This window comes from Cetorhinus maximus, chromosome 8, assembly GCF_964194155.1.
Source record: "Cetorhinus maximus chromosome 8, sCetMax3.hap1.1, whole genome shotgun sequence".
Taxonomy (NCBI): Eukaryota; Metazoa; Chordata; class Chondrichthyes; order Lamniformes; family Cetorhinidae; genus Cetorhinus; species Cetorhinus maximus.
The window spans coordinates 110,565,580-110,580,322 of record NC_135886.1 but is presented as its reverse complement, the minus strand read 5'-3'; the positions used below and the strand labels follow the sequence as shown (position 1 = coordinate 110,580,322).

Genomic DNA, 14,743 nt, shown 5'->3' with positions numbered 1-14,743 from the left:
AATGTGGAAAACAACAAAAGCCAAGTGTCTTTCGATAAAACATAGGGTAGGATTTTACCTGAAGCAAGGTTCCTGCCATAGCTATCATGGGTTTCATTGCTAACCACCGAATTTTCTGCTTAGTTAATTCTCTGATGTCTTCAGAACAACTACTGAATTGGAAAAAGATGGCACAAAATATAGGGACCAATTTTCCTGTTGGTTACCTCATGTAAGGTAGCTCATGCCCCTAGGAAAAAGGCCAGAGATCCATGATACCCATTCTGATTGGGCCCAAGGGCAGTTGCAGAAAGCTCTTGCTTGAAACATTAGAGTATTCAGGTAACGCAAGAGTAACATCATAATGTCTCCCCGTGTCTTCTTTTGTCTATTATATCAGTGCAAAGGCTTCTCATCCTGCTCCTGCACCTCTACCTCTGGTGCCCCCCAAGGATCAATCCTTGGCCCACTTCTATTTCTCATCTATATGCTACCATTTGATGACATTATCCAAAGGCACAGTGTTAATTTTCACATGTTTGCTGAAAACAACCAGCCCTACCTTACTATCCCCCTCTTGACTCCTCCACTGATGCTAAATTATCAGACAGCTTATCCAACATCCAGTACTGGATGTGCAGAAATGTTCTCCAATTAAACATTGGGAAGACTGAAGCCATTGTTTTCGGCTGCTGCTCCAAACTCCGTTCCCTAATTACCAACATCATCCTTCTCCCTGGCAATAGTCTGAAATTAAGTCAGTCTGTTTGCAGCTTGGTGTCACCTTTGACCCTGAGCTTTGTGCCATCACTAAGACCGCTTTTTCCCATCACTGTAAGATCGCTCGACTTCACCCCTGTCTCAGTTCATCTGCTGCTGAAACCCTCAGTCATGCCTTTGTTACTCCTAGACTTGACTATTCCAATGCACTCCTGGCTGGTCTCCAACATTCTACCCTCCATAAACTTGAGATCATCCAAAATTCTGCTAGCTCTGTCTTCACTCGCAGCAAGTCCTGTTCCCCTATCTCCCCTGTATTTATTAACCTTCATTGGCTCCTGGTTAAGTAACTCTTGATTTTAAAATTCTCATTCTTGTTTACAAGTCTCTCCATGGTGTTGCTCCTCCCTATTTCTGTAATCCCAATGCCATAACCCTCCAAGATATTGCGCTAATCTAATTCTGGTCTCTTGTGCATTTCCAATCATAATTGCTGACCGTGCCTTCAGTTGCCTAGGCCACAATCTCTGGAATTCCCTCCCTTCACCTCTCTGTCTCTCTACCTCATTTTCCCCCTTTAAGACACTTCTTAAAACCTACCTCTTTTGAGAAAGCAATTGTCACTGGCCCTAGTATCTCCTTATGTGGCTTGGTGTCATACTTTGTTTTATAATGCTCCTGGGAAACACCTAGCAATATTTTATTATGTTAAAGGTGCTAAATAGAAGTTGTTGTGTAACTCCATTTGAAAATATTACCCATGCGTTATGGATGTCCAGGGTTGTTAGGGAATTAATTGTGCGCCAAAGCTCATCTAAAGGGAAAAATAAGGGCCAGGATTTTTAGGATGGCGGGGTTTCCCATCCAGCCAATGAACATATGCCCGCTGACACTGCCTGCCCCGCAGCAATTTCACGCTCCAACAAGTGTTAATTTGTCATAGGCGGGAATTCTGCCTCTCACTCGGGATGAATTCCCGCTTTAGAAGCTGCTGGCCTATCAGATTGGCTCGCTGTTACCTAGTTCCTGTGTGCCAGAAGCTGCATGCAGCCCAGGGAGCCTAAGTCCCAGGATTCTAGGAACAGGTAAGTTTTGGGAGTCTCAGGGTGGGGATGGGAGGGGAGGCCTAGGGGGTGGACAGTGGAGGATTGGGGTGTCATGGGAGAGGCCAGGGGGTGGAGGGAGGTCCAGCGGTTACCGGACCTTAAGGGTGGGGCACCAGAAGTTAAAAAGCAGCTCCTGATGGAGGTGCAACCCCCCACCAGCCTCTTCCAGCCCAAGGCCTGAACCCACTTATTTTCAGGCCTCCCCCATATCTGGGAACTCCTCCCGCCAGCCTAAATTTGAGGCTGAGTGGGAAACAGCCTTTAAGTGGTAAATAATTAGCCATTTAAGGTCCTCAATTGGGCCAAGGGCAGCGGCGCATCTGAGGCCTCGCCTACCCCAGCGTAAAATTGCAGAATGGTCGGGGCGGGCAGGAACCCAGCAGGAATCCCATCCGAGGAATGTTATGCTCAAACCCCAGCTATAAACTCGCCGGCGGGGGAGCATAAAATTCAGGCCAAGCTCTTTAAATGAACAGTTTGATGGCTATTTCTGCACTGATTTTCTTAATTTCCTTTTACTGTCAGCAATTAAGCTTTCATGAGCAAAGCAGATCATCACTCTGCTGATTTTTTTTACTTCTCATAGCTCCCTTAATGTGCTCAGTGACTTGTTGGTGAAGGAACAGGAATGCCAGTTGAATTCTGTTAAGTACGTGAGAAATATTGGCCCAGATTTTCACAGAGCCGTGGAGATTCTATAGAGTTTCCAAAATGGAGGACGGTACCCGGGTCTGGAAGTCCCACCCTAATTTCTGACAGATCACCTATTGGCCGTAGGGAAAAAGGTGGAGCATGAATCATACATGAAGGAAACTCAAACTCAGATGGGCCATTTGAACTCAGTGCTGAATTCAAACAGATCCCACCTCACTGTAGCAAGGACCTTTATCCGCAGCATGGGATGTACAAATTTTTAGAATAGGCATAAATGCACTTGAAGGGCAGATAAGGTCTGTAGAACTGTCAAACTGTGAAGCTCTTTAAATCCCCAACCCCTTTATTAAAAAAAGCCTGCCAATGTCAGTGAGAGTTAGGGGGAGGAAGTGGCGTATTGGTAATGTCACTGGGTTACCAATCTAGAGGCAGAAGCTAACACTCTGGGGACACAGGTTCAGGTCCTACAACAGCAGCTGGTAGAAGTTAAATTCAATTAATAATTCTGGAATTAAAAGATAGCCTCAGAAATGGTGACCATGAAACCATTGCGTAAAAACGCATCTGGTTCAGTAATGTCCTTGAGGCAAGGAAATCTGCCATCTTTACTTGGTCTGGCTTACATGTGATGCCAGACTCATAGCAATGTGGTTGACACTTAAATGCCTTCTGAAATGGCCTAGCAAGCCACTAAGTTGTATCAAAACTGTTACATAGTCTAAAAAGAATGAAACTGGACACACCACCCGGCGTTGACCTAGGCACTGGAAACAACAATAGCACACCCAGCCCTGTCGACCCTGCAACATCCTCCTTACTAACATCTGGGGGCTTGTACAAAATTGGGAGAGCTGTCTCACAGACTAGTTGAACGACAATATAATATAGCCAAGTTAACGGAATCATACCTTACAAACAATGTGCCAGACATCACCATCACCATCCCTGGGTATGTCCTGTCCCACTGACAGGACAGACTCACCAAAGGTGGCGGCACAGTGTTATACAGTTGGGAGGGAGTTGTCCTGGGAGTCCTCAACATTGCTCTGGAAGTCCTCAACAAGCCCATGAAATCTCATTGCATTAGGTCAAACAGAGGCAAGGAAACTAACTGCTGGTTACCACCTACTACCCTCCCTCAGTTGATGAATCAGCACTTAACTATGTTGAACACCACTTGGAGGAAGCACTGAGGGTGGCAAGGGCCCAGAACGTACTCTGGGTGGGGGACTTCAATGTCCATCACCAAAAGTGGCTCGGTAGCACCATTACTGACTGAGCTGGCCAGGTTCTTAGGGACATAGCAGCTAGACTGGGTCTGTGGCACGTGGTGAGGGAACCAACAAGGGGGAGAAGCCTAATTGACCCTGTCCTCACCAATCTGCCTGTCGCAGATGACAGTATTGGTAGGAGTGACCACTGCAAAGTCCTTGTGGAGATGAAGTCCCATCTTCACATTAAGGATACCCTCCATCGTGTTGTGTGGCACTACCACCATGCTAAATAGGATAGAATTCAAACAGATCTAGCAACTCAAAACTTGGCATCCATGAGGCACGTGGGCCATCAGCAGCAGCAGAATTGAATACAACCACAATCTGTAATCTCATGGCCTGGCATATCCCCACTCTATCATTGCCAACAAGCTGGGATATCAACCCCGGTTCAATGAAGAGTGTGGGACGGAATGCCAAGAAAAGCAGCAGGCTTATCTAAAAATGAGCTGTCAACTTGCTGATGCTACAACAGAGGACTACTTGCATAACAAACAGTGAAAGCAGCATAGATAGAGAGAGCTAAGCGATTCCACAACCAACGGATCAGATCTAAGCTTTGCAGCCCTGCCACATCCAGTCCTGAGTGATGGTGGACATTAGCCAACTAACTGGAGAAGGAAGATCCACAAATATTCCCATTCTCAATGATAGGGGAGCCCAGCACATCAATGCCAAGACAAGGCTGACGCATTTGCAGCCATCTTCACACAGAAGTGCTGAGTGGATGATCCACCTCAGCCTCCTCTGGAGGCACCCAGCATCACAGATGCCAGTCTTCAGCCAATTCGATTCACTCCACGTGATATCAAGAAATGGCTGAAGGCACTGGATACTGCAAAGGCTATGGTCCCTGACAACATTCCAGCAATAGTACTGAAGACTTGTGCTCCAGAACCAGCTGCGCTCCTAGCCAAGCTGTTCCAGTACAGCTACAACACTGGCGTCTACCCAGCAATGTGGAAAATTGCCCAGATATATCCTGCCCATGGAAAGCAAGATAAATCCAACCTGGCCAATTAGTCTATTCTCGATCATCAGCAAAGTGATGGAAGATGTTGTCGACGGTGCTATATAGTGGCAGTTAATCAGCAATAACCTGCTCACTGTAGCTCAGTTTAGGTTCTGCCAGGTCCACTCAGCCCCTGACCTCAATACAGCCTTGGTCCAAACATGGACAAAAGATCTGAACTCAAGAGGTGAGGTGAGAGCTGACATCAAGGCAGCATTTGATCAATTATGGCATCAAGGAGCCCTAGCAAAACTGGAGTCAATGGGAACAAGCAGGAAAATGCTCCACTGGTAGGAGTCATACCTAGCACAAAGGAAGGTGGTTGTTGGAGGTCAATCATCTCAGTCCCAGTATCTCATTTCAGGAGTTTCTCAGGGTAGAGTCCTAAGCCCACCCATCTTCAGCTGCTTCATCAATGAATTTCCCTCCATCATAAGGTCAGAAGTGAGGATGTTTGCTAACAATTGCAAAGTCTTCAGTTCCAGTTGCAACTCTTCAGATAATGAAGCAGTCTATTCCCACATGCTGCAAGACCTGGACAATATTCAGGCTTGGGCTGATATGTGGCAAGTAACATTCACACAACTCAAGTGCGAGGCAATGACCATCTCCAACAAGAGAGAATCCAACCATCGCCCCTTGACATCCACTGACATTACCATCGCTGAATCCCTCATTATCTACATCCTGGAGGGGAGGGGGGTATCCATTGACCCTAACTTGAATTGGATCAGCCATATAAATACTTTGGCTACAAGAGCAGGTCAGAGGCTGGGAATTCTGCAGTAAGTAATTCATTTCCTGACTCCCCCACCCCTGTAGACCTCTACAAGGCACAAGTTAGGAATGTGATGGAATATTCTCCACGTGCAACTCCAACAACATTCAAGAAGCGCAACACCATCCTGGACAAAGCAACCTGCTTGATTTGCACCCCATCCACCACCTTCGACATTCATTCCCTCCACCATTGATGCACTGTAGCAGCAGTATGTACCTACAAGATGCACTGCAGCAACTCACCAAGGTTCCTTCAATAACACCATCCAAACCTACTACCTCTACCACCTAGACAGATAAGGGCAGCAGACGCATGGGAACATTACCACTGCAAGTTCCCCTGCAAAACACACACCATCCTGACTTGGAACTATATCACTGTTCCTTCACTGTCGCTGGGTCAAAATCCAGCAACTCCCTTCCTAACAGCATTGTGCATGTACCTACACCACATGGACTGCAGTGGTTCAAGTAGGTGGTTCACCACCACCTTTTTAGTGACAATTAGGAATGGGCAATGCTAGGTATGTAGGCCATATGTCCCAAACACTGGATGACCATAAGAAACAGTGTGTCCTAGCCACTGTTCACAGCAGGCAGGGTACAGCCCATATCCAATCAGCCTGTGCTTGCAAAACTCAAAACACAGTGTCCAACATTAGATGTGATTCTGTGATTGGACAACATTTGCTAAATAATCCTCAATGTGCCAAGAATTACACTGACAAATAATTGAAGATTGTCAATTGGGCTCATGATGTGGTGCATTTGCGTGTACTGGAAGCTACATATATTAATACACAGGGCCCTGTTCTTTGCAGACAGAAAGAACATGTACATACATTGCGCCTGTTTCAGCTAAACAAAATAAGTGACAGCTATTCGGTGACTCATTCCTCAGGGCAATGCCTTCATCAATCAGGGTCAAGCTGCCTGGTTTAAATTTCAAACAATGCTTGGCAGTTAACTGTCATTCACCATCAGTGGTGCATTCTCATGGCAATGCCACTTGCCAACCAATCAGCACTCTCTTCACACACATTATAAATTGCTGTTTTCCCCCTTATATTGGTATTCTTGCAAGTGTCCTGATGGGTGCAATGCCCAGCAACACCCAAGTTCTGTACTACCAAACGACTATTTAACCATTATTTCTTTTTACTAACACACACCCATTGGAAAATTGGACTGGATTCTGCCATGCATGTCTTCGGCTTACAAAATGCCCTAAATTAGCTCACCTTTGGCCTATATTACAGAAGCTAGTCCAAATTGTAGAAAGAGTTGCCCAAGCCTTCCTAGCCACAACAGTGAAATAAGTGAAATTAGCTTCTACTTTACCAGTATTATCAAAGATAGCAGATACAAAGATGAATTAGCTAACACTTCACTACTCTAACAATATGCATGATAACATAATTTATATTATCACTAGGCTAAGCAATGAGGATTACATAAAGTGCCTGTACACATCCTATTCATTGATAAAGTCTACATTATCATAGACACAGTCATAATTGAAATGTATCACAATGTCACATCAGTAGCTGTGTTTTGCTCAATTACAGAGTTCTATTCAGTATATAAAATTACAATGCAACATGGCACGGTTAAATTTGCAGTATCTATTGAACATGTCACTGGTAAGTTTCCAATGTTCAGGCTTTCTGTCTGTGACATGAGCATAACAGATGCAACAACCACATAACTGTAGTACGTTGACTACTGTAGTGTTGGACCGTTGTGCCTTTATCTGCAATGTTCAGCTACAGCTTTCTCTCTGCTATTGTATGTCAGCAGTGTGCATCATTTTCAGGTTGGAAGGCTGTAACTAACAGGGCATCTCAAGGATCAGTGTTTGAGCCTCAGCTATTTACAATCTATATCAATTACTTTGATGAGCGGACCGAGTATGATGTGTCCAAGTTTGCTGGTGGTCCAAAGTTAGGTGCGAAAGTAAGCTGTGAGAAGGATGCAAAGAGGCTGCAAAGGGATATAAAGAGAAAGACTTACATATATATAGAGCCTTTCATGATCTGAGGATGTCACAAAGGGCTTTACAGACAATGAAGTGTGTGATCACCCAAGTGCTGGAAAAGTCTGCATTTTCTTTCATGTAATATCCCTTTAAGACCAAAGTGGGGCTGGGGAGTACTCTGAAAGATGGTCATTTGGTTTCCTGGTTATGACATCATTAGTTTCCAGGAAATGCCCATGTGACCTGAGGTTGCCATGGAAATGAGCAGCTAAGAAGCAAAGGATAAATAGCTAATTGCAGTGGGATTAGGTCAGCCTGTGTTTTCTGTTTGGCAGCTCAGACCACACAGAGGATTCATGTAAAGAGGAAACAAGCAATGCTCTCTCTGGATGGAACAGTTCTCTGTTTGGCAGTCTTGGAAAGGATCTTGGTGTTTGTTATAACACAACAGTTGGTAAAGGCTGAGTTATTTAAAATCCCAGAGGGAAACTTTAAACAACTGTCATAACCTATATTTTCAATTGGTATGTTTGAGATGCAGCTCTGAGTTCAGAATTGAAACCACCAAGCCTCAAGAGGTTTCTTATATAAATGAAATTAAACTTTTATTAATTTAACAAGAAATTAAACACATACACATGTCTACAAATTACCACCATAATAACTATTAAACAAATCCCCAAATTAATCAATCCCAGGTAAATCTTCACCAACGCAACAATAACCCATAGACTTAAACAGACACAAGGCAAAGCATATTTTATCTTACAAATACAAAATGAGGTTCTTTTCAATTTGATTCCTTTGCACCATTGTAGGCTTACAGGCGGCTTAGATATTACATGCCTCTGACTTACACACGCAAAACTTTTCTGTGTATACCTAGCCTTCCCTTTGAATGCAAATTCTCATTGTATCACGAGGCCCTTTGAACTCCACCTCTTCTAACAATAAAACCCCTTTCATAGTTCCAATTTTATTAGTAATATAAACATATTGCTTTGGTGTCTCCTAGCTAGGTGCAAGATTTCACCCTCAGTCTTTGAATGGTTTATTCAACAAAAAGCAAATGTACCTTTTACCTTACTGTTTAACATCTCAAAACTACTATACATCAAAGCACCCAGACTAGCTGGCTTTAATCCAGTTAAGACACACACGCTGACACCCACAGACACAACTACAAGTCCAATTTAAAATAATTTCCAATAACATTATATACATTAATACCTTCATGACAGTGTTGAAGAAGTTCCCTTAGAATAGAACAGAAACTGTGTTACTGAGTGTTTTATAAGAGTTGAAAAGAACAGAGAGCAAAAGACAGGAAGGGCAATAAATTGTGGATTCAACAAGACCCCCTTGCTGTTGTCTCAGTGTTGCCAGAGCCCACCAGACCATTAAAAGGGATGTGAGAGGGGAATCTCTGGGGATTCTGTGCCATCAAGACTATCATTTACGGTATCTTTCTTTACAGTGCAGAAGGAGTCCATTCGGCCCGTCAAGTCTGCACTGGCTCTCTGAAAGAGCATTCCACTAAATCCCACTCCCCTGCCTTATCCCCGTAACCTTGCGCATTCTCTCTTTTCAGGTAGCAATCCAATTCCTTTTGAATACCTCGATCACCTTTTCAGGGAGTTTGTTCCAGATTCCAACCACCGTCTGGGTGAAAAGATTTTTCCTCACATCACATTTACATCTTTTGCCATGACCTGAGTGAGAGTGTGAGAATGTGCCATGTCGGCATCCTGGGACTTTGGTTGAAATAAGGCTGCTAGTAAATGCGATTTAAGAGCTGAAACAATTGGATGGAAAGTGAGAAATCCTGCATAGAGGAGGTCAGGTTGGAAAGACAGTGAGACTGCACAGTCCCCCATTTGTGCAGGAAGTAATGTGAGTGCTTGCAACTACGTGAGGTGTATCTTTGTTGTCTCTACTATTTAAAGTGAAATTTACTGTTTTGTTTGAAATAGTCTTCACCTGTTAATTGTATGAATTATGTTGATTTTTGTTGGTTTGTTACCGTATAAGTTTTAAAAGGTGAAATCTTGTCCAGTGAGTTTTTTTCCATTGGCGTCATGAGGATTCCTTTCTTTTTACCAAGTTATCGGTCTCTAGGTGGATCATAACAAGTGCATTTGAGCTGTAGCCACTGTTGTAATGTTGGATAAAAGCAAAATACTGCAGATGCTGGAAATCTGAAACAGAAACAAAAAATGCTGGAAAAACTCAGCAGGTCTGACAGCATCTGTGGAGAGAAGGACAGAGTTAACATTTCGAATCCAGATGACTCTTCTTCAGAACTAAAGAGAAATAGAAATGTGGTGAAATATATACTGTTTAAGGAGAATGAGACAAATGAAGCTGCTTAGAGGGCCAGTGATAAGTGGAAGCAAAGGAGAGATTGCAAAAGATGTCATAAACAAAAGGGCGAAGTGGTGTTGATGGTGGTGATACTAGCTAAAGGAGGTACTAATGGTGACATTAAGAGTAGAAAGCAGATGAGCAAGTGACAGATGGGGTGGGGTGGGGGGAGGGGATGGTGTGGGAGAAAAGATTAAAATAGGCTAAAAGGTGGGGAATTAGTTCTGAAGAAGAGTCATACGGACTCGAAACGTTAACCCTGTCCTTCTTTCCACAGATGCTGTCAGACCTGCTGAGATTTTCCAGCAATTTTTGTTTTTGTTGTAATGTTGGAAATCTGGGAGCCAATTTGTGCACAACAAGCTCCCACAAGCAACAATGTGATAATTAACAAATAATCTGTTTTTTGTGATGTTGATCAGGGGATAAATATTGGCCAGGACAAAGGGGATTCAGAATAGTGCCATGGGATCTTTACACCCACCTGAAAGGGTAGGCAGGGCCTTGGTTTAACATCTCATTCAAAATATGGCAATCCAGACAATGCAGCATTCGAGCGCGATTTTCGCGCTTAAATCCTGGAGTGGGACTTGAACACACGTCCTGTGGACTCAGAGGCAAGAGCTACAGCTGATACCATTACGTAACAGGTCAATAGGCTGGGCAAAAACATGGCAGATGAAATATAGGACTGGATTTTACAGTGTGTCTTGGCCCCCAGCTGTCCAGCTAAAAAGTAGGTGGGAGTCCACCCACCATAGCGACAGCTGGCCTGGAGCAATTTAACGCTGGGAGCATTGTTAATTGCTTTAAGGTGAGACTTCTGCCCCAATGTCGGGAGGTAGTCCCGCCTTCGAGAGTTGCTGGCCACTTGGATGCTGGCAGTTCTCTAGTCCCAGCAGTGCCAGGTGGGAGTAGTGGCCACTGCTGGGACTATAAGCACTCCTGATGAAGAGGGGCCCAGACTTAAGGCAAGTGCAAGGTATCGCTGGGACCAGGCTGGCAGGCCCGGGTGAGAGAGGTGGTGAGCTTGATTTGAGAGACCTGGGGTGGCAGGGTAATGGGGGAAGAGCCACCTTTGGTGGGGTGCCTCCTTTGGGCACAGGAGACCCACAAAGGAGGTTCCCCCACTTGCCCGACACCAGCCTGCACAGCTGAAGTTGTCGGGCTTCTCACATGGCGTGGACCTCCACCTACAGTGGGATAAAATAGCAGCGGAGGCGGGATAAGGTCCTTAAGTAGCCTCAATAGGGGCCTCAATAGGCCCAAGGACCGTTGGGCCACTCGACACCTCCACTGCCCCCCTGTAAAATTTGAGATAGGTTGGTGGGGGGGAAGGGGTGGTGGGGGGTGGCAGGTAGACAGCAGATAGGCCAAGCGATGGATTTTAGAAGCTCCCACATCTTCAAACCTGCTGGCTGGGGAGCATAAAATCCAGCTCATAATGTGGGACGTTATCCACTTTGGAAGGAATAATATAAAAGCAGAATATTTTTTAAATATTGAGAGTTGGCAAATGTTGATATTTAGGGACATGGATGTCCTTGTACATGAATCACAGAAAGCTTGCATACAGGACAGCAAACAATTAGGGATCAACGAGTATGCCAGCCTTTATAAAAAGAGGTTGGAGTCTAAGAGTGAAGAAGTTTTACTTCAATCGTATAGACTACACCCTTGAGTACTGTATACAGTTTTTGGTCTTCTTGCTAAAGAGGAATATGCAAGCCTTAGAGGGACTGCAATGTAGATTTCCTGGAATGATTCTTCAGGAATTGCCCTATGAGAAGAGATGGAGTAGACGGTGTTTATATTCGCTGGAATTTAGAAGAATGAGAGGTGACCTCATTGAAACATGTAAAATTCTTAAAGGACTTGACAGGGTGGATGCTGCGAGGATGTTTCCCCTACCTAGGGAGTTTACAATTAAGGGCCACAGTCTTAGAATAAAGGATTGTCTATTTAAGACTGAAGTGAGGAGAATTTTTTTCACTCCTAGGTTTGTGTCTCTTTGAAATGCTTCTCTGCCCCCAAAGGACTTTGGATGCTCAGGTGCTTAATATATTCTAGACAGAGGTTGATAGATTATTTTATAGCAAGGGGAATTAAGGGAAAGGAGGATAGTGTAGGAAAGTGGATTTGAGATAGAACTTCAGGCATGATTGTACTGAATGGCAGAGCAGACTCGAAGGGTTGAATCTACACTGGCCATCCAGCCAACTGAGCCAACTGGCCCCCCCAAGGAGTCCGAGTTGCTGTGGCAACATACACTACTGCTTGCATGTTGCAACCTGGAGCTATGGATAGTGATGGTGGAGGCTGCAATTTCTTTCCATCACAATGCAAAGTCTACAGAGTAGAAATTTTAAAACTGAATTTGATAGATTATTTCTAAGTAATGGTATTAAGGGATATGAAACCAAAGCAGATAAATGGAATTAAGTTATAGATCAGCCGCAAGCAAAATGGTAGAACAGGCTTGACGGGCTGCATGGTTACTGCTGTTCTACCAGTAGCAGCAAAAGGCAATTTAGTGACATATGCTGCTGTGATTGCAGGATAGTGAGAGGAATCAGCTGAGGGGAGCCTTGTGAAGGTTGGGACTACAGGTGGTGCTGGGCTAAGAAGAGAGTGGAATCTTATCTTAGCAACTCAGATCATTAAACTTCTTCCCACATTGCATTCAGATCGTGGGTGCAAAGATTCTTGCATTGATCTACTTGGCCAATTCTTGCCACTGATATTGGGAACCAGCTTGGCAAACCTTTTGCTTCCTGTTGGGAAGAGCACCTACCCATTCCTAATGACCAAGACCTCCAAAGTGGTGTCAGAAAACCTGGGGATGTTTCCTGCACCTCTGCCAACCATTTTAAAGCTTTTTAACCACTCTTAACCTTTGCAACTAAAGTGCATCTCCCCTTTGAGATGTGCAGGCTGCCTTTTCATGGCATCAGGAAGGTTCGATTTCCTTCCCATTAGGAAAGCTACTCATGAACAGCATGCATACATGCTGAACAAAAACAGAATTACCTGGAAAAACTCAGCAGGTCTGGCAGCATCGGCGGAGAAGAAATCAGTTAACGTTTCGAGTCTTCATGGCCCTTCGGCAGAACTGAAGCATAGTTAGAAGAAGGGAGAAATATAAATTGGTTCAAGGTGGGGGGGGTGGGGGGGTGCGGGGGGAGAGAGAGACATTGAGGGTGTGGTGTGGTGATTGTGGAGATGAGCAGATAATCAAAAGATGTCACAGATGTGACATCTTTTGATTATCTGCTCATCTCCACAATCACCACACCACACCCTCAATGTCTCTCTCTCCCCACCCCCCCCCCACCCCACCTTAAACCAATTTATATTTCTCCCTTCTTCTAACTATGCTTCAGTTCTGCCGAAGGGCCATGAAGGCTCGAAACGTTAACTGATTTCTTCTCCGCCGATGCTGCCAGACCTGCTGAGTTTTTCCAGGTAATTCTGTTTTTGTTTTGGATTTCCAGCATCCGCAGTAGCTTTTAGCTTTTTGTTTTTATGCATACATGCTGGTAGGTTGCCAATTTTAATGAAATGAGAAACAAATACCAATATGCCTCTTGCCTATGTGATCAGGCATACAGGACAATCACTCTGGATCAACTCTGGAGTCACTAGATAGCAATCAGGATTAGGAATCTTAATTTCGTTTTCCCCCTTTCTAGCCCCCAGGGGGCTGATATATGCCCAACTGCTGCCTAGCTCAGTTAAATAGACGCAGACAAGAAGATGAAATTTTTTTAATATAGTTTTGATTATTTGAAGCTTGGTACGTGTCAGCCTAGATAAAATATTACTTATAGGTAGGAATGACATTCGGTCTCAGAAATAAGTAATACTTAATTTTATGAGTTGAAGTGTAATGGGGCTTGGTAGTGATATAATGCTAGTAAAATGACATTCAAGCAATGAATGAGTTTTATATATGTTTAGAGGAACAACTCAATGTTCAGTTTGAATCACAAATGTTGGAAAAATAGATTATGTACTAAAAAATATTCAAAAATTACAGGGAGAATATTACAATGGAACTTTCATTATCTGCATTTCAATTATTCACTGTGATTTTCACGGTTCACAGCCTTACACAAGACCATAGATCAATGCATAGATGTATACAGCACAGAAGGAGGTCATTCAATCCATCATATCACTGCCAACAATTTGCTAGATCAATCCAAGGCTGAACCAACTCTCCTTCTCTCTAGTCATAGCCTTTCCTCTGCTTCAAACATTTATCCAACGTTTCCCAAACTTTCAATGGTCACTGCCTCAAATACTCCATCCGGAATAGATTTCCGTGCTCTAACTGTGTTAAGAAATGTTTTCCAATATCTCATTGTTTGAATGACAAATTTCAATTGATACCCCTATGTCAAGGTGTTGTCGACAATGTTATCAAATGACACTTGTTCAGCAGCAAACTGCTCACTGATGCTCAGTTTGGTTCTGGAAGCGCCACTTGACTTACAGCCTTGGTCCAAACTTGGACAAAAGAGCTAAACTCCAGAGGTGATTTAAGAGTCACTGCTCTTGACATGAAGGCAGGATTTGACCGAGTGTGTCATCAAGGAGTCCTAGCAAAATTGAAGACAGTGGAAACTGGGGGAAAGCTTGGAATCATACCTAGTATAAAAGAAGATGCTTGTGGTCATTGGAGGCCAATCATCTCTGCCACAGGACATCACTGCAGGTGTTCCTCAGGGTTGTGTTCTAGGCCCAGCCATCTTCAGCTGCTTTATCAATGAGCTTCTTGTTGTATTTCTATGTTTGCTTAATACAAATTACCAAACTCACACAGGACTGGCAAACTAAATGTTGGTTCGGTTTATTTGAAGATGTAGTATAG

At 43.9% G+C, this 14,743-nt stretch overlaps 1 protein-coding gene across 2 annotated transcripts in view; it reads left to right on the top strand.

Annotated features, from left to right (window-relative positions):
- Positions 1-14,743, top strand: part of LOC144683323 (uncharacterized) — a 68,167-nt gene that overhangs the window by 39,489 nt on the left and 13,935 nt on the right. The window contains exon 5 of one of the 2 annotated variants that reach the window (XM_078546260.1): positions 9,095-9,366. The exons of the other annotated variant lie outside the window; for it this stretch is intronic. Coding sequence (XP_078402386.1) covers positions 9,095-9,214 — 120 coding nt within the window. The 3' untranslated portion in view covers positions 9,215-9,366. Of the gene's footprint in view, positions 1-9,094; positions 9,367-14,743 lie in introns of those variants that run through there. 2 annotated transcript variants of the gene reach the window in all.